Source organism: Rhodotorula toruloides (genome assembly GCF_000320785.1).
Source record: "Rhodotorula toruloides NP11 unplaced genomic scaffold Scaffold29, whole genome shotgun sequence".
Taxonomy (NCBI): Eukaryota; Fungi; Basidiomycota; class Microbotryomycetes; order Sporidiobolales; family Sporidiobolaceae; genus Rhodotorula; species Rhodotorula toruloides.
In genome coordinates, this window is record NW_015622989.1 from 42882 (window position 1) to 60732 (window position 17851).

At 62.3% G+C, this 17851-nt stretch overlaps 6 protein-coding genes across 6 annotated transcripts; 3 read left to right on the top strand and 3 right to left on the bottom strand.

Annotated features, from left to right (window-relative positions):
* Positions 1-77: 77 nt before the first annotated feature.
* On the top strand, positions 78-2206 carry RHTO_04492 (uncharacterized protein; the record flags this gene model as incomplete). Its single annotated transcript, XM_016418158.1, has 6 exons — positions 78-392; positions 458-583; positions 642-1160; positions 1219-1374; positions 1428-1768; positions 1825-2206. The coding sequence occupies 6 exons, from the start codon at positions 78-80 to the stop codon at positions 2204-2206; spliced, it is 1839 nt and encodes a 612-aa protein (XP_016270419.1).
* Positions 2207-2310: 104 nt separating this feature from the next.
* RHTO_04493 (polypeptide N-acetylglucosaminyltransferase, glycosyltransferase family 41 protein) lies at positions 2311-8857 on the bottom strand (the record flags this gene model as incomplete). The annotated part of the gene is made up of 9 exons (XM_016418159.1): positions 2311-2463; positions 2523-2882; positions 2936-3163; positions 3219-3430; positions 3484-3651; positions 3711-4919; positions 4974-6208; positions 6291-6388; positions 6464-8857. 9 exons carry the CDS (start codon positions 8855-8857, stop codon positions 2311-2313), a joined length of 6057 nt encoding a protein of 2018 aa, XP_016270420.1.
* A 467-nt stretch (positions 8858-9324) lies between these two features.
* RHTO_04494 (carbon catabolite-derepressing protein kinase) lies at positions 9325-12849 on the top strand (the record flags this gene model as incomplete). Its single annotated transcript, XM_016418160.1, has 12 exons — positions 9325-9414; positions 9488-9503; positions 9692-9727; positions 9799-9896; positions 10001-10044; positions 10102-10293; positions 10360-10491; positions 10572-10690; positions 10754-11323; positions 11415-11479; positions 11528-12178; positions 12259-12849. The coding sequence occupies 12 exons, from the start codon at positions 9325-9327 to the stop codon at positions 12847-12849; spliced, it is 2604 nt and encodes an 867-aa protein (XP_016270421.1).
* Positions 12850-12994: 145 nt separating this feature from the next.
* Positions 12995-14332, bottom strand: RHTO_04495 (uncharacterized protein; the record flags this gene model as incomplete). The annotated part of the gene is made up of 7 exons (XM_016418161.1): positions 12995-13268; positions 13325-13428; positions 13482-13662; positions 13728-13823; positions 13885-14009; positions 14067-14249; positions 14306-14332. 7 exons carry the CDS (start codon positions 14330-14332, stop codon positions 12995-12997), a joined length of 990 nt encoding a protein of 329 aa, XP_016270422.1.
* A 70-nt stretch (positions 14333-14402) lies between these two features.
* On the top strand, positions 14403-16474 carry RHTO_04496 (MFS monocarboxylate transporter; the record flags this gene model as incomplete). Its single annotated transcript, XM_016418162.1, has 10 exons — positions 14403-14634; positions 14690-14824; positions 14880-15001; positions 15075-15132; positions 15193-15353; positions 15414-15626; positions 15690-15852; positions 15911-16033; positions 16086-16184; positions 16239-16474. The coding sequence occupies 10 exons, from the start codon at positions 14403-14405 to the stop codon at positions 16472-16474; spliced, it is 1542 nt and encodes a 513-aa protein (XP_016270423.1).
* A 44-nt stretch (positions 16475-16518) lies between these two features.
* Positions 16519-17809, bottom strand: RHTO_04497 (rRNA-processing protein EFG1; the record flags this gene model as incomplete). The annotated part of the gene is made up of 5 exons (XM_016418163.1): positions 16519-17103; positions 17166-17284; positions 17345-17477; positions 17537-17592; positions 17665-17809. The coding sequence occupies 5 exons, from the start codon at positions 17807-17809 to the stop codon at positions 16519-16521; spliced, it is 1038 nt and encodes a 345-aa protein (XP_016270424.1).
* Between the last annotated feature and the right edge of the window lie 42 nt (positions 17810-17851).

The window sequence follows — 17851 nt, forward strand, 5'->3', positions numbered from 1 at the left end:
CCTGTTGCTCCTCTTCGTCTCCTTCAGTCTCTTACGACCCGTGACGCCGCTCTTCCTGACGTCTGGCAGCTTCGAAGATGCCCGCCCAACCCTACGACCCGCCACCGTCGTCGCGCCCATCCTCTCGGACCTCCCGACCCTCCTCTCGCCCTACTTACCCTCCCGAATCCATCTTTGAGCGAGTCGAGCACGGTCTCGATGCAGTGGAGCACTACGCCAGCGAGGCGGAGTACATTGCTGGGCAAGTCGGAAAGGCCGCGAGGGTCGGGAAGAATATTGAGCGGGAAGTCGAGGAGGCGTATGGACACGGCGCTCGTTCGCAGGGTCCCGTGAACGAGTCGGAGGATGGGTCTGAGGGACAACAGCAGAAGACGCTGTTGTCGAAGAAGACGGTGCGCCGCCTTTCGCTTTTCCTGGCGAGGCTGGTTCGCTGGCTGACTTTTGCCCGCCTGCACAGCGTCCTTCAAGTAAGGCTCAGCAGGAACAGGCGCCCTCAGTTGTGCCTTATCAGTCACCTACCTCAACGACCCGGCAGCGCAAGCAGACGTCGACGGCCGACACCTCCGCAGCTTTCCTCAAAGACGTGAGTTCTCCCGCGCAACGCCATTCGTCTCGCCGCACTCTGACATGCTTGCACTCAGCTCGACCAAATACAAGAAGCCGTCGACGACCTTTTCGACGATGTCGAACTCGTCGCCCTCCAGCGACACCGCCTAACAGGCGTTCCGTACGCCGTCTCCGGTCTCTTCGAAGACCGCAAGATCGAGCGGCCACGGTCGTCGAAGCAAGAGCAGAAGGAGGCGACCAAACTCGCTGCGATGGTCACCCAGGCAGGCAAGGACTTGCTTGTCCAGTACCGGGCAGTCTGCGGGCTTGCAACCCGGCTCGACAGTCTGAAGACGAGGCGCGTGTTGTCGCCACGCGACTTGAGACGGGCGGAGAAGTACCTCAAGACCCTCAACTCGACATTCGCGTCTTTGCTCGACTTCGTCGAGGACCGCGCGAAGGAGGAGAAGCGGGCTATTGACGATGGGTCGGCTGGCGAAGCGCTCATGAGGCGCATCAAGGACGAGCACCCGAAGTGGAAAACCGCCGACGTCCGGCACGCGCTGGAGAAGGCGGAGGCTGAGGCCAAGTCGTCAACGTTGGCGACTGTCGATGTGAGTTCCGCTTGACCTTCCCAGCTTGCTTCTCGCGCTTAGTCTGCTCCTCCTGCAGCTGTCGTCGTACGCTGGTCGCTGGCTGCTCGAGAACCCCTTCACCGAGCTCGATGCGGTCCTACAGACGATCGACCTGGCCGAGCACCAGATCAAGGAGGCGAAGGACACCCGGACGGGGTCGTGGGCGCTTGGCTCGCTCCTCTCGCACGCCATCGTAAGTCTGCTCTGGCCACGAGCATGAATAGAGCTGATGACCCTCCGCGACAGCCGCAACTTCGCCATAAGCAGGCTCGTTCTGCGAAACCTGCGCCTCCTTCGTCGGGGTTGTACGAGGTTGGCAAGTCGTCACGCCACTCATCGCGTTCACACGCCTACCGCGATCTCGCCAAGAACGAGAAAGGCTCGCTGTCAGACATCTCGACCGACTCGGACGAAGCGGACGACCTCGAGAAGCAAAAGTCGACTCTCCTTACCAAGAAGCATGCGAAGGCGGCAGACGGGACGGAGTTGAGCGCACTGGCTGCCGCGATGGCCCCGACCTCGGACGGCTTCCAGGAGAGCCAGGCCGACTTGATCGAAGACGCGAAGGAACAGGCGCAGACGGAACAGTACGTCCTCCTCCCCTGCGTTTGTGCGACTCAGCTGATCTCCCCGCTCGTCACAGTATCTATACCCCTATCCTCATCCTCTACTGGGTCTGCATCGTCCTCCTCTACATCTACTATTTCATCGCGCGCGGCCTAGGCTTCACTTCGCCGCTCGGAAACGTCGACCTCGGATCCGTCATGGGCAACTCCGCTTGGAACGACACCCACGACGGGCTCATTAAGACGACTGCCGGCATGTCGTCGACGCCGAGCAGCTCCGTCTTGTCCGCCTCGGCAATTTCGTCGAACCTCTTCCCTCTTACTTCGTCCACCAGTCCATCGTATACGACGTCTACCGGCCTCAATGACCTCGACAGCATTCTCCACGCTATGCAGTCAGCGAACATCGGCGCAACGATGACAGCGGTAGCAACGGCGGCGCCCTCTCAGTCTGTATAGGACATGATATGCGCAGTTGCAATTTGCGGAGGAACGATGAGAATCTGTACGCGATGCTATGTACGGCGACTGCAAGAAGGTATAGAAGAGAGAAAGAGAGGGTATCAGAAGTAAGGCTTGCGAGATTCGAGATTGGCGCCGTCCACGTCGTCCGGGATGAAGATGGCGGCGCTTGCCCTGCCGGGGCCTGCGGTCCATTCGGGGGCGTCTTCAAACTCGGTGCCCTGGACCCAGCGCGTCCAGGCTTCGACCAAACCCTGTAGCGAAAGCCGTTCAGCGGGCTCGCCGACACGCCCGAGCAAGACTGCGGACACACCTTCTCGAGGTTGCGGACCCAACGCTTCGTGTCAAACAGCGGACTCTGCTCGCGCGTGAGGAAGAGCTTCTTACGGAGCTCGGCCAACTCGCCCTTCGAGCGGCGCTGCTCCCGTCCTTCGAGGGTCGTTGGCGGCTTTGACGGGTCGGCGGGGATGGTATCGTAGACGAGACCTGCAGCAAGCTCGAGAGCGCGGCGCTCGTACTCGTGCTCGTTGTTGACGATCATCTGCGGTCCAAAGCCGGTGGCCATGGCGATCGATGCGGCAACTCGGGAGCACATCTTGTGCGCATGCCGAGGGAAGGTGAGGATGGGCGTGCCGGACCAGAGGATGTCGGCGGCGGTCGTGTGCGCGTTACACTACGAGAGAAGCCGGTCAGCTCGAATCGTTGAGCAGGCGGAGCGCAACACACCTCGGTCGTATCGAGGAAGAGGTCAGCGATCCGGCCGCGGTGGATGTGGTCGTTCTTGTTTGCGACGTCGGTGAAAATGACGCGGTCGGCCACCTCCTTGCCCGCCCAGCGCAAAGCCGTCTCCTTGAGGTGAGCCTCGCCGGGCGCGGGGAAGCGAAGAAGCCAGAGGACCGAGTTGGGGTGCTTCTTGAGGATCTCGAGCCAGATGCGGAAGATAAAGGGGTCGATCTGCGTATAGCGTGCGTTAGTGCCGGAATCCTCGGCCGGAACAGGCGGGACGCACTTTGTAGAGCTGGTTCCAATTGGCAAAGATGACGGTGTCGTCGCGCAGATTCGGGAACATCTGCCTGCGCATCTGCAGCCGCTTCGCCTCCTCGAGCGCCCAGGTCGTCTCCTCAGAGCGCGCGAGAGACGTTGTGACGGGCGCAGCAGTCTCCTCCTCCCTCCACGCCTGCTTGTGGTCGGTGACGAAGTACGAGTGCGGGAGGTAGATGACTGCGGATTAGGAGAGTGAATACACGCACGTGATCGGGACCCGGACGACTCACGCTTCTCGGTGTAGACGAAGCGGTTGCTGTCAGACTCGGGGTCGATGTCGCCTTCAAAATCGGTCGATCTCGGCGAAGGCTGCGCGTTTGGCAGACGTCCCAGCGTATAGCCGTTGTTGTAGCGCCACTGGTTGCCCGAGATGAGATGAGGTGGGCAGACGATAGGGTCTGCGGAAGGTATCAGGTCAACGCGAATTGGCGGTCATTGTGAGCGTGGAAAGACGCACCGACGATGAAGTAGTCACACCAGCCGGCGCTCAGCGTCGAAGCAAAGCCCATGTAGCTCATCTGGACGGGCGAGGGGCGCGCCGCGAAGACCTCGTTGCGGGCACCCTTTGTGTAGCCGCTGAGGTTGATGAGGATGTGGATCTGATCGTGGACGATGCGCTCGACAATCTGCTGTGTGCCGAGGTGCGAGACGTCGAGGAAGTGCTGCGACTCGGCCTCGATCTTCTGGCGGTAGGGCGACTTGTCGCTCGGCGAGGTTGCGTAAACGAAGACGTTGAAGCGCGACAAGTCATGCAAGCCGAAGACGCTTTGCATGAGGTGAGAGAGAGGGTGGTTCCCGAGGTCGGACGAGACGTAGCCGACATTGATCTTGCCGTCGACCGGTGGACGAGGCGGCGGGTAGACGATGGGAGGCATCCAAGGCTGGTTGAGCGTGGCGTGAGAGATGCGGAGACCGGTGCGGTGCGAGATGAGGCGGGTCTCGCGGGCGGTGACGGGGAGCGTGAAGCAATGGAAGGGGAGGACGGTAGGGACGGGGATGGCAGGGAGAGACGGCGGGAGCATGGGGCGACGGTAGTGCGCGATGTCGCTCGTCTTCGGGAAGATAGGTTGCGGCGCGGGTGCCGCAGGATTGGCGTAGACTTGGGGACCGAAAGTCGCGAGGTACCACCTCCGCTGGATGCGCCGCATGAGGCGCTCAACAAGCCGGATGAGGTAGCCGCCCTCGTTGACGAGCGAAGCTGCGCGGTCGTGCTTGCCGGACAGCGAGGTCAGCCGCGCGGCCCACGGCTTCATCAGGTCTCCCACCTGCGCCGGCTCGACGCCGTACAACGCTTGGCTGATGACGGACAACCACTGCTGGATCGTGCCGCACGCCGCGAGCGATCCGACGCCGTACGAGTACCCGTCGTGGAGTTGCTTGCGCACGAGGTCGGCTATGGCGCCGTGGTAACCCTCCTGAATCCGCCTCCCGTTCGTCGGCTTCTTCACGTGGTGAAGCTGCAGCTTGTCGTCGACGATCCACTCCTCGTCGACTCCGCCGCGGTTCTGCCAGTCGCATACGCCGCCGAGCGCGTTGACGAGGCCGCAGATCGCCTCTGGGAAGCTCGGGTTCAGCTCGACGGCGCGGCGGTAGTAAGGGATCGACTCCTGGATCTGGCCGGTGTCCTTGACGGCGTTCGCGAGGTTGGCGAGCGCGACGTCGAAGTCTGCATGACGATTGTCAGCTCATGCCCCGTGCACGACAACAGAACGCGACTCACTCGGGTTGAACTCGACGGCGCGCTTGTACATGGCGACTGCTTCGGGCAGCTTGCCGAGATCCTTGAGGAGCGAGCCGTAGTTGGTGTAGAGGTGCGGGTGCTTAGGGTCGAGCTTGAGCCCCGCTTCGTAGTACCGCAGCGCAAGCATCTGGCCGGTCACGACGACAGGCGGCTTGGACGGGTCGGCGCCGGCTACGATGGTAGTCGCGTTGAGCGTTGAAAGGAGGATGCCGAGGTTGTTGCAGGTCGACGGGCTCGGGTAGAGGGCTAGGGCGACGTAGTAGAGGGGAAGGAGGAGGCTCTGACTCGCAGGGATTCCGCCGATAGTCGATCGCGACGCTGAAGTCGGTCCGAGCGAGTCTTGAAGGCCTTTGGCGAGGGTGAGGAGCATAGTCGAGGTCGTCTGGTTGGTCGACTGGACCGTCTGTTGCCTGGTCGGGTCACGGGCCTCGTGCGCTTCTCCCGAAACGATCGCCGGATCCAGCATCGACGGAAGCGTCCCGCGCATCTCGGAGAAGAGCATGGTCGGCAGCTGCACGAGCATCTGCGGCTCGAGCAAGACGGTCGGCACCACGCCTCCGCCCATCGCTAGCAAGCGCTGGACGTAAGCGTCTCCGCCGTCTTTGATCGTCCGAAGAAGCCGTTCGAAGGGGACGCTGCCGCGCTCGTCTGCCACGCCAAGCTGCTGCGCCATCTGCGAGACCTTCTGCGCGCTAGCGGGGTTCGAGCCGGCTTCGGCGAAGGCGGCGAGGATCTTCCCGACAACCGTTGCGGCGACAACGAGATCGCGAGTCGTGCATCCTTCGACGGGCCAGAGCAGGCTGGGAAGACGGCGCGCCCACTCGGGCAGCGAAAGGGCAAGCTCGATCGCCTTCTCGTACTCGTCCTGCGCGAGCGCCGGATCCTGCGTCGTAAGGCGGAGGTTCCCCTTCGCGTACAGGAGGTTCTGCAGGCGATGGACGTGGTTCTGCGGGATGACGGAGGGAAGGGTGCGAGGGCGAGGCAGGTAAGGGACAGGGTCGAAGTAGGCGGCAGTCGGAGGAACGGCTGGATGAGCGAGCGATGCGGCGTGTGCGAAGATCTGCGACTCGACGTAGTCGCAGAGGGCGAGCGCTTCTTGGTAGCGCGGCTCGATGGGTGGAGGGGCAACGCCTGCTGCGGCGAGCGCTTCGGGCGAGGCGGCGGTCGCTGGGTTGCAGAGGACGCCAAGAAGGTTCTCTGTCGCGTCCCAGTACCTGTGAGGGAAGAGAAAGGAGGAAGTAGAAGGTGAGCGAGAGTCTCAGCGAGTAAAGCGGATGGAGACGGTTGGAGACGCACGTCGGGCGCAGCTTGATCGCCTTCCACCACCAGGCCTCTGCCTCATTCCACTTGCCCATCGCGCGTAACGTTGTCCCGATATTCGACATCGCCTCGACCTGTACGCCAGCGGTATCGTCTTATCAGCTGCTGTCTGTAAGAGTACGAGAGCTGAACAGAAAGCCTCGACGTACGTAAGACGGATCATGCTCGAGCAGCCGCTTGTTGTAGTACAAGCTACTCTCGAGTTCTCCACGCGTGTAGTAAACGCAGCTGATGAGGAGCAACGTCGGCAGATGATCGGGATGGACGTTCTCGAGCGTATGAAGGAGCGGTAGGAGTTCTTCGCTCGCTGGGTTCGTCGAGTAGAGCTGGTGAGCGTAGGCGAGGAGGTAGTCGCGCTTTGCGGGGGAGGCGAGGGCGGCGAGGTCTGCGGGTTGTTGGGGAGCGACGAAGACGGGCGCGGGCGGTGCGGCTTGAGCGACGGAGGCCGACCGGCTAGAGGAGGGAGACGTGCGGGACGGGCGTTGCGCGGTTGGGAGGGAAGCGAGGTCGGCTGCCGAGGCGGGTCGAGCGTCCGCGACTTGCGCAGAAGACGAAGTCGATGCAACCGCGTCCCCCGAAGTCGCGGCGGCCGCAGGCTGCTGCCCCACCTCCTCGATACTCATCGCGTCGCTCCTGCCAGCCTCGGATGCCCTCCGCGCCGGCACGACGACAACCTCCTCCTTTCCCTTCCCCTTCTCGTCCCTCTCCTCCTGCCTACTGCCCCTCCTACTCCCCGCCCTCTCAAGAATCTTCCCCAACTCCTCCATCCCCGCGCTTCCCCTCCTCCCCTCCCGACTCCCAACCAACTCCTCCACCTCCTCGACAACCTTCCTCGGATCCACGCCCAAGTCGGCGAGTTTCTCCCCTGCCTGCCGGGCGAGAGAGGTAGCGGCCATTACTTGCGCTGCGACGGCTGCTGCGGCCGAGGCGCGGACGTGCATCGCTTCGGCTTGAGAGCGGGAGGACGTGAGCGAAGTGAGGGAGGTGAGAGTCGGGGCTTGAGACGAGGAGAGAACTGGGACACTCGAGAGGGACGAGTCGGGACCGCCGCCCGACGTGCTGGGTAACGGCGCTTCGACCGCCTGATCCGTCTCCGACCCCCTCCTCGACCCGACACCCTGACTCCCAACCTTCTCCTCCGTCAACCTCTTCAACGCATCCCGATGCAACTGCGCAAAGTACCCACTCGCAAGCGCATCGAGCTGTTTCTTGTACACCTCGGCATACGCACTCAAGTCCTCCCCGCCTTGCTCCTTCTCTGCAACGCTCGAAGTGGCGTGCGCGGCGGCGAGTACGACGGCGGCGGATTTCGACTCGACGACTTGGTGCGAGATGAGCTTTTCTTGTTCCGACAAGGCCCAGTCTTTGATTTGAGACGCGAGGGAGGAGATTTCCCGCTCGGTGAAGGACGGGGAGGTCGCGAGTGCTGGTCGAGCTGCAGCCGCAGTCGAGGCGGAAGTCGAGAGCGAGGAAAACACCTGGTCCTTCGCCGTCCTGTAACTCCAATCCTCGACACTCGCGAACTCGCGCACGGACGCAGGTCCGTGGCCGCGGAGGATCTCGCCGATCCCGCTGGTGCCGGGAATCGGAGCGAGGACGCCTGGAGTGAGAGGTGGAGGGGCGAAGATTTGGCCTAGGAGGACGGGGATGGCGGGGTGGCCTGCCCCGGTTGGGGAGGAGGGAGAGGGGGAGGTGCTGGTGGTGACGAGGGCTGAAGAGGTCGTGGCGGAGGAGGACGTGAGTGAGAGATCGGGCGGGAGCGAATACGCGGGCAGAGGCGAGGGAGTCGACGTGCGAGCCGGGAGCCCTCCCGCCGAGCCGGTCGGAACCGCCGCGAGTTCCTCCTTCTCGCTCGCCTCGTTCACAACCGGTAACCCAATCAGTCCTCCTCCTCCGCCCTCCTTCACGAGCGTCGTAACAAGCGTCGTCGGACTCGGGGGCGGGATCGCCATACTGCTCAAATACCCCTTGACGCCCTTCTTCTCGGCTATCGCCTGTTGTTCGAGCGGCGAATCGGTGCGCGCGAGTTGGAGGAGTAGGTTGGGAGGGAGGGAGAGGATGGAGGAGACTTGGGAGGGGGTTTGGAACGTTTGCGAGGGGGAGGGAATGGAGGGTGGGAGGACGGGGAAGGTCGGGAGCGAGAGGGGCGCGAGGGGAGGAGGGGAGAGGCGAGTTGAGAGCGCTGCATTCTTCGGTTCGGCGGTAGGGAGCTGGGCGGGCGGGATGGTCGAGGAGGAGGAGGACGTCGTGCCGTTGGCCTGAGTACGCGGCGCCCTTCTCGACAACTCCTCCGACTCTCCCTCGTCCGTCCTGTCACCTGCATCCCTTGCGACCGGCTCAGACGGCGCAAGGATAGGCATCGCACCCGAGACGCTCGACTTGCGTTTCTTCGCGGGTGAGCCGACCGTCCCCAAGTCCGACGAGGTAGGGAGGGGTAGTTGGGCTGAGGGAACGGCAGAGGGCGGAGGGGCGTTCGTACCGCTTGGCAGAGAGGTAGAGCCGGTCGGAGTCCCTGACGGACGGGGTGGAGGGGGTCCGGTCATCCCGCCAGTGCGCGAATCTGCGCGGGGAGCGGGCTCGATCAGCTTGTGACGGTGTCCTGGTGGTGTTCGCGGTAGACTCACGGCGCTAGCTGGTCAGGTTGGCGGGAAGAAGCCGTTGGCCGACGCTGTTTGGAGGACGGGGACGGCGAGACGAGCTGGAAAAGCGGGACAAGCGGGAGGGGGCGACTCAGGTAGCTCTGTAGATGTCCAAGCAGTCGACTCGGCGCAGTCGTGCAGCCTGCGATGCGAGCTGAGGGAGAGTTGTCGAGGTAGATGATGACGCCCTTGGACGAGGAGAGCAAGGTCGCCCGCTCTCACGGGTAAATCGGCGGGTGTGCGAGTAAATCGAGTGAGATAGTACTGCACTCGAGTAGGACATTGCAAGTCCACCCGAGTGCTGTCGTGACGAGGTGCTCCTCATCGCTCTCGTCGCTGGTTGACCCAGAGCGAGTCACTCACACGCTGCGATGCCGCCCAAGGAGCACCACAGGGCACCGCTGCCAACCCCAGGACAGCCTCAGCCTCACACACAGCCAAAGAAACCCACCGTCATCGGCGTACGCTCCCTCTCTCCTCACCCGCACTCGCTCACACCAGGCTGACTCTCGCTCGGGCGGACACCGTGGACAGGAATACGAGATCATCTGTGAGCTACACAGCCGTTTATTCGCCGCCTCATCCACCAGCGAGCGAGTTGGACGCGTGCTCTCGCCCGACTTGGAGCTGCAACACCCCCACCCCGTCCCGCGTCGCTCTCCATTACAACTCGCACGGCGCACGAGGAGGCGGATCTGGCACGATGAGGGGTTGACTGATACTCGCTCTCGCCCGCAGCTACTCTCGGAACGGGCTCATTCGGCAAAGTCAAGCGTGAGTTCTCCCCTTCGTCGAGGCGATAGTCTCGCCGAGGCAGTAGATCTGACAGTCGGATGCTCACACAGTCGCGCGACATGTCAAGACCGGACTCAAGGTCGCGATGAAGTTCATCAGCAAGAGGAAGATCTCGACCGCCGAGATGTCGAACCGCGTTCACAGGGAGGTGCGTCGGTGGTCTCTTCGCGGTCTCATATGTCGTTCTGCCTCTGCCAGGCACGACCTCATGCGTATGAGTGACGGCCGACGCTCTCGCTACCCCTGTCGCAGATCCAGTACCTCTCGCTCCTCCGACACCCTCACATCATCAAGCTGTCCGTCGCCTTCCTCCCTCCTCGCCTTCTCGGCGCTAACTTTCGATGCGCACACAGCTACGACGTCATCTCCTCCCCCTCGGACATCGTCATGGTCATCGAGTACCTCTCGGGCGAGTTGTTCGACTACATCGTCCGGCGGGGCAAGATGCCCGAAGACGAGGCGCGCAGGTTCTTCCAGCAGATCATGAGCGCACTCGAGTATTGCCACAGCCATAACATCGTCCATCGCGATCTCAAGCCCGAGAAGTGCGTCTCCCTCCCCCTCCCTTCCTTCCCTCGCTGGCGGTAGCTGATGAGGTGGTGGGTGGACAGCCTCCTCCTGGACGAGAACCTCAACGTTAAGATTGCGGATTTCGGATTGTCAAACATCATGCGCGACGGCGACTTTCTCAAGACGTCGTGCGGGTCGCCCAACTACGCCGCGCCCGAGGTCATTAGCGGAAAGTGCGCACCTTCTAACGCTCGTCCGCATGCATACCTGCCGTGCACTTGCTGACTTCGAGCCCGTCGGGGCCCACGCGCAGACTATACGCGGGACCCGAGATCGACATCTGGTCGTGCGGCGTCATCCTCTACGTCATGCTCTGCGGCCGACTGCCCTTCGACGACGACCACATCCCGATGCTCTTCAAGAAGATCAACGGTGCGTCTCACCCCTCTCATCGCCTCTCCCTCGACTGACCTTGACGCGCCTCGCGCTCGACAGGCGGAATCTTCACCCTCCCCCCGTTCCTCTCGTCCGAAGCGCGTTCCCTCCTCTCCCGCATGCTCACAGTCGACTCGAACAAGCGTATCAAGCTGCACGAGATCCGCCAACTCCCCTGGTTCCAAAAAGACCTCCCGGCGTACCTCTTTCCTCCTCTCTCGCAACTTGCCCGTGGGGACGGAACGAGCGATGGAGGTGCGGAGGGCAAACATCAGTATGAGCATGTTGAGCATCCTTTTGGCCACCAAGGACCGGGGAGCGAGGCGGGTGGGAGTAGTGTGGGCGATGAGGGGAGCGAACCGAAGACTCCGACGGGCAACGAACCAGGCGCGATGGGTCCCCTCACGCCTGTTCCTCAACTCGGCTCGACACCCGTAGGAGACCACCAGCGGCGTCGCGAGTGGGTTGAGGGGTTGGGCGTTGTCGATCAGGAGATTGTCGACGATTTGTGTGGCAAGATTCCGGAGCTCACGAGCGAGGAGGTTTGGGCAAAGTTGAAGGAGGGAGGGGACCGAGAGTTGAGGATTGCGTATCAGCTCTGTCGGGACAACAAGCGGATGGTCGAGGGTTGTGAGTCGCGTCGTTTCTCTCGCCGTCTGCGTCGTGTCGCGCTCGACACAACGTGGTGCAGCAGGCTGATTGGATTGTGTGCATCTCACAGCGCACTACGACGACGCCGAAGCGATCCAGACCTTCTACTCTCCGCCAGGCGACGCGAGTCTACTTGTCTCTCGCCTCGACACCGAACGGCACTGACAGCTCTCTCCCGCACAGCCCCGTGCTCGCCAGCCCACGCTGCACCGCAAGAAGACCGCGACAGACTCGAATACCGCTGGCGACTCTCCCCGCAACACATCGACCGACCTGCGCGAAGCCGCGCAGCCCACGACGATCCGGGTTCTCGAGTCTTCCCTCCGCCGCCCGCTCGACGACCCCGAACTCGCAGCGCTCACAGCCGGTCCGGGCCGACCTCTCCTCCACCGCTTCAACTCGCCCCTGCGCAACGTCGCGCAGCCACTCACGCCCACCGCCGCGGCCGGCGCGCAGAACTCGACTTCCCCCTCGAACGCCCCTCCGCCACCTGAGAAACCTGCGCAGACGACTACCAAGCGCCTGCGACAGCGGTGGCATTTCGGAATCAGGTCGAGGAGCGAGCCGATGGAGGTCATGCTCGAGATTTATCGGACGCTTAAGGCGCTGAAGATGGAGTGGAGGGTGAGGAAGGGGGATGAGGAGAAGGAGAATGAGGAGGGTGGGAATGGGGGTGGGAAGGATGGGAAGGAGGGCAAGGAGGGTCGCGAGAGGGAGAGGAGTGGGGGTGAGGAGAGCGAGAAGAGGAGGCGGAGGAGGGAGGAGGAGGAGCGCGTCAAGAAGGCGCACGAGCTCTACTTTGTCGAGACGAGGTGCAGGATGGACGATGTCATGGTGCGTGGTCGCCCTTATCCTTGTTTGCACACTTCCCCTTCGGGCGAACCTTGCTAACTTGAAGTAACGCGCGCACGCAGGTTCGCATGGACCTCCAGCTGTACCGAATCGACGACCAGAACTACCTCGTCGACTTCCGCAACCTCGGCTACCGACCAATCCGCTCGCCTTCAGCCGCGCACTCGGCGACTTTCCCCGCCTCGTCTGCCGCCTCGTCAGCGAGTGCGCCGCGAACAGGCTCGCGGGAAGTCTCCCCCACAACTTCAACGCTCACGTCGCCTTACCTCCCAACCGGCACGATTGAGCTTCCGCCTCAGCACTCGTCCGCCGCTCTCAACGCTGTCGCGACTGCCGCAGCAGCGGGAACGTCGACCCCACTCAGCTCGTCCCTTCCGCCCAACACGGCCGACGAGCTGCGCGCGCGACACCCCGAGCTTATCGGCAACCGCAAAGCCGGCGAGCTCTCGACCACACCCAACTCGGCCGCCGCAACAGCGATTGCAGCCGCGATGGGAGGCGTCAAGCCAAAGCGGAGAACGGCGGCCGAAGTCTCGAGCCCTTACCTCTTCCTCGAGTGCGCGGTTAGACTGATTGTCGAGCTCGCGAGTCCGGCTGGGTCATCGTCGAATGCGCAGGAGGGTCAGGCGCAGCAGCAGAGTGGGCAGTCCTGAAGAGGCCCGTGTGTATAGTCGCCGTATCTTCTCTCGAAGTCTCTGTCCTTTCGTCGACCGTGTTGTACCGTTCTTTCCCTTCTCTCACTATCCTGGAACTTGCATTGTGCATGCTTCACAATTCCCAGACGACTGGCTAAAGCTTCTACCGCCCCTTGACTCGCCGAAACTCGAGGAACGCGCCCTTCTCGACCCACCCAAGCCCAACCACCTTCTTCAGCCTCGCCGTCTGCGCGAGCGTCTCGCCAAGGTTGTCCCAGCTCGTCGGCGATTCGGAGGGGTGCAGCCGGCGCACGGTGAAGGTGTAAGGCGTGAGGCGGGACGTGAGCGAGTAGATGTGTGCGAGGGGGAGGCGGATAAAGGAGGATGAGGGGATCGGGTAGGTGAGTGAGGGTGCGAGGCGGGTCGGTTGAGGGTACCTGCCAGGGCGCGAATGTCAGTGAATGTCGGTTGCCGAGTTGCTGACGAGACTTACTTGAAAGCAAGTACGAAGATGCGAGGGAGACTGCCCTTCGAGCCCTTGGTCGGCGCGGCCAAGTCCGGGACCTTGAGCAGCGCGCGGTTGTTTGACGTTGTGCACTGAATGCATTATCGTTAGCGGTGCTCGTCTCGTCAGTCTGCTTGTAGCGCACCTCGGGGAAAAGCACTACAGGCCCAGGTGCGTTCGTCAGCGCGTCGCTCAGGCTCTCAGCTCCTTCTTGCGGCTGAGGCAGAGATCCTGTCGCCCAGGCAGCCGCAAGCAAGCCGACGCGACGCCAACCGACAACCTTGCCTTGGGCGGAAGAGACGGGGAGGATGAACGAGGCATTGTAGCTTCTCGAGCGAGGCAAGCGTGAGCACATCGGCCTTCTCGCATCAAATGGAACAACTGAACGAACCGGAACGCCAGATAGAGCAGGTCGACGTAAGACGACGAGTTTGCGACGATAAGGTCGCCCTTTTTCGGGTCGAAGGGGATCTTGGGGGGCGAGCGCCTGTCCGATCATCGACGGTGTCAGTTTTGAGCGTCCCGGCGTGAGGCGTCAGAGACCTTACCCGGTCTTGCGCAGCTGGACAGTCTCGACGTTGACCCAGAGAACGCCCAGGACAGCCAGGATCAGCCTTGCGATGCCGGCATTCGCCGCCCTTGTCAGGGGCGCATGTACGGGAGGAAGGACTCGCTGGAATGAAGTCGGTCAGCTTGGATATGGGGGAGAACAGGTGAAAGGGAGACGCACGAGAAGTCCGTAAATCCCCTCAACGAGCACCGTCTGAGCAAGAAGGAGCAGGACGACCAGCAGCGTCCTCAGGCCTCCTAGTACAGCCGCAAACGGCAGCGTCACGACCTGTACGAGCGGCGGGAGCGATTCTGTCGAGGCAGGCAGCGGCGTGAGGAAGGGTTGGACGCCCGTCGCCGGGTCCTGCGTGCGTCCAAGTTAGCGGCGGGGCATTGCGAGGTGTATGTGGTTTTGCCCACCCTCCATCGGCTGTACTTCTCTGCCATGACGATGCGGGAGAGAGCGAACCGTCTCTTCCGCTCGAACGCTTCACTTCGCGTCCTCACAGCTCGCATGATGGCTCAGATGAGCACAGAGACGCTTTCTAGCACTGCTACAACACCGACTGAACCGGCGCGGCCCTCTCCAAGCTCCTCTCGCTCGTCATCTCCCCCTCCTCCATCCTCATCAGTCGACTTGGCTCAACACGACTACCCTCCTTCCCGGCCAGACGAGCGCCGACAGACGCAACTAGCGCAGCCTGATCGAGGCAAAGCAGCGTACCTCTTCCTCCTGGGCGCTTTCTCCAGTACGCCTCTCCTCCCCACATCCCCTTGACTCGCAGGCTGATCGAGGCTGCACAGTCGAAACCCTCGTCTGGGGACTGCCGTCGTGCTACGGTGTCTTCCTGGACTATTACCAGCGAGAGGGGATCAACGGGCGTCATGCCGGGAGCAGCCTCCTCCCCCTCGTGGGAACAGTCGCCTCTGGCTTTATCTGTGCGCCGGGTGCTGCTTCGTTGGCTTTGCGGCGCTGATCCTCGTGGTCGCGCAGACCTTCTTGGTCCGCCCATCTCGATCCTGCTCAACCCACGACCCCGCTGGCGCCTGCATGTCATCCGACTGGGCGCCGTGCTATGCTCACTTTCGCTCCTGCTAAGCTCGTTCGCACGCGAGGTGAGCACTGCACCTGGCGCCGCAGCTACACGCGCTCTTGATGCGAACGCTAAGCCCTCTTGCTCTCGCGCAGAGCTGGCAGCTTCTGCTCACCCAAGGCTTGCTGTACTCGATTGGCGGTTCGATGGCGTGTGCGCTTACTTCCCGGAGGCTTCAAGCTCGCACTCAACTAACAACCCCTTGCTGTACAGACTACTCGACCTTCTACTTCTTGCAAGAATGGTTCGTCGAGCGACGAGGGTTCGCGAATGGAGTTTGCTTCGCCGGCACCGCAGCAGGCGGACTTGTCCTACCGTTCATCCTGAACGCGCTACTTGAGCGGTACGGGGCGGCATTGACGTTACGCGCGCTGGTGTGTTGCACTCCCTTCTCAATCTGGTCCTCGGATTGACCCATTTCTCGCGCTTTCCAGGCCGTGTCGACCTCCATCCTCCTCGGAGCAGCGGTGCCGCTTGTCCGCCCTCGTCTACCTTTGCCGCCAAAAAACCTCGCTGAGAAGCAGAAGAAGGAGGACGACGTTGACGAGGCCGAAGCAGCGGATCAGGTCGCAGAGCGGCCTGCCGTACAGCAGGAGAGAGTGACGCTGAAGAACATGGCCAAGAACCTCAAGCTTTGGGTGTTCCTCGTGGCCAACAGCAAGTCTTTTTCCCTCGCTTCTCGCTTCGATTTCGCTGACCCTCCTCGACAGTCGGCCAAGCTTTCGGCTACTTCATCACGCTTCTCTACCTGCCGACGTATGCGACAGTATGTCGTCCCCCAGTCTCTGATAGCGCCCGCTGCTCACGACTGCTTCTCGCAGTCGCTCGGTTTATCCGGCTCAGAAGGCTCCGCACTTCTTGCCTGCGTCAATGGTACGCTCACATCGACAGGTTCGACCGTGAGTGCTAACCTGACTCGTTCTTCACGCAGGGGCATGTGTCTTGTCCCGCGTTGGAATGGGCATCCTGTCGGACAAGCACTCGCCGCATCGCCTGGGACTCGCAACGATGCTCGCATCGTCTGTCGCCGTCCTCGTGCTCTGGGGGGTGGCCGGTACGTACGTCTTGTCGCGGGGTAGCACTGAAAACTGACTTCCGTTGCACAGCGACGTCGCTCGCTCCTCTCCTCGTCTTCTCCGTCGTGATGGGCCTGGCATCCGGCGGCTGGACATCCATGTACTCGGCAATCATCAACAGCGTCGTTCGTGAGGCAACATGGATGTTCCCACTGACTCACGCTGATGGCGCCTCTCCCGTAGGCGACGACCCCTCTCTCGCCTCGCACCTTTTCTCGACGCTCTCTTTCACTCGCGGTCTCGGCGCCGTCCTGTGCGCGCCGATCTCATCCGCTCTCATCTCGCATCCGTTCGCGGGCGCATCGAAACGCACCGCATACGGCGCGGCAGACGGTCGCTTCGGAGGCGTTGTGCTGTTTGCCGGGCTTGCGATGGGAATGGCGGCGGGTTGCGAAGGCGTAGAGGCTCTTCTCGGCTGAAGAGACACCTATTAAGTATGTAGATATGCAGTGCAAGCAGTACCTCACGCAAAGAAGTCGTCTTCTTCAGCCAGGTTCTTCGCCTCCTTCGCCTCCTTTGCCGATGACCCGCCTGTCCGTCCGCTCTTCGACGACGTCTTCTCAGCTGGCCGTACTGGCGAAGCTGTCTGCGCTGGTTCCGCTGCTCCCGCCTCCTTCGCCCGCTTGAGCTCCTTCCGCTGTTTTCGGTTCAGCTTCTTCGGGGCCGCCTGTCCCGCATCAGGCGCCTCGTCCTCCGCCTCCTCAACCGCCTCTTCCGCCTGCAAGCTCTTCTGCTTCTTCGCAGGTCGCTCCTCCTCCTCGTCCGCCTCGTCCAGATCAATTTCCTCATCCCGCTCCTCCTCCTCCTGCTCCTCACTCCTCGCCCTCTTGCCCGCTCCAGCGCCCACATCCTCCTCACCCTCAATCCCCAGATCCCCAGCCTCCGCCGCAGGACTCAACTCGCCCTTCTCGATCTGTCTCCGGATCTGCTGCCGCAAAGTCTGGCGTTTTTGCTCGGAGGGCGAGGCGTCGGAGGGGATGGAGGAGGTGTGGGGGACAAAGGTACCGTCGGGGAAGAGGGCGATGTACTTCTCGGTCTTGGGGTAGCGCTGCAAGGCGACAAGAACGCAGTGAGCGAGCGAATGGAGGAGATTGGGCGGACGGAGCGCACGAGAACGTAGTACAAGTCGATCCGCGCTTCGAGCAGAGTCTTCTCAACGTCTGCATTACCCGGCAAAGGTTCGAGCTGCTTCTTCGCTTGCTTGATCTTGCGAAGGAGTTTCTGGCGTTCTACGAGAGGAGAACCGTACGTCAGCTAGAGTCTCAGCACGAAGGAGAGCACAGGCGCACCAAAGAACTTGACACCGCGGTACCGCTGCACCATCTTCTTCTCCTTGTTCGACTGTTCAGCCTTGGCGAGCTCCTCCTCGAGGACGACTAGCCGTCGTTCGCTCGTCACGCGTACGTCCGGATTCAAGTCGTCCTGCACGCGGTACAGGATGTCAGCAAGCATTGACACAGCTTGAAGAGAGTCGCACGCACCCTCGCCAGCAACCGCTTCGTCTGCCTCAACTGCGCCTTCAGTTTCGAGACGGATCCTGCGAGCAATGACACTGTCAGTCTGCCTGTTCGCCCGTACATGATCCCTGAGAGCTCAATTAGTGACACACCGGTCGGCACCGATCCAGGCTCGCCTTGACTCGCCCGACTCCCTCCTCGACCTCGTCCAGAAGAACCTCCCCGTCCGCCGCGATCACCGCCCCTGCCGCGCCCGCGTGAGCCGCGATCCGGGTTGCTGGAGTACTCTCTGTCCATGTCGAGCAGTCTCAGCCAGTCAGAGCGCTGTCGTAGCGAGGA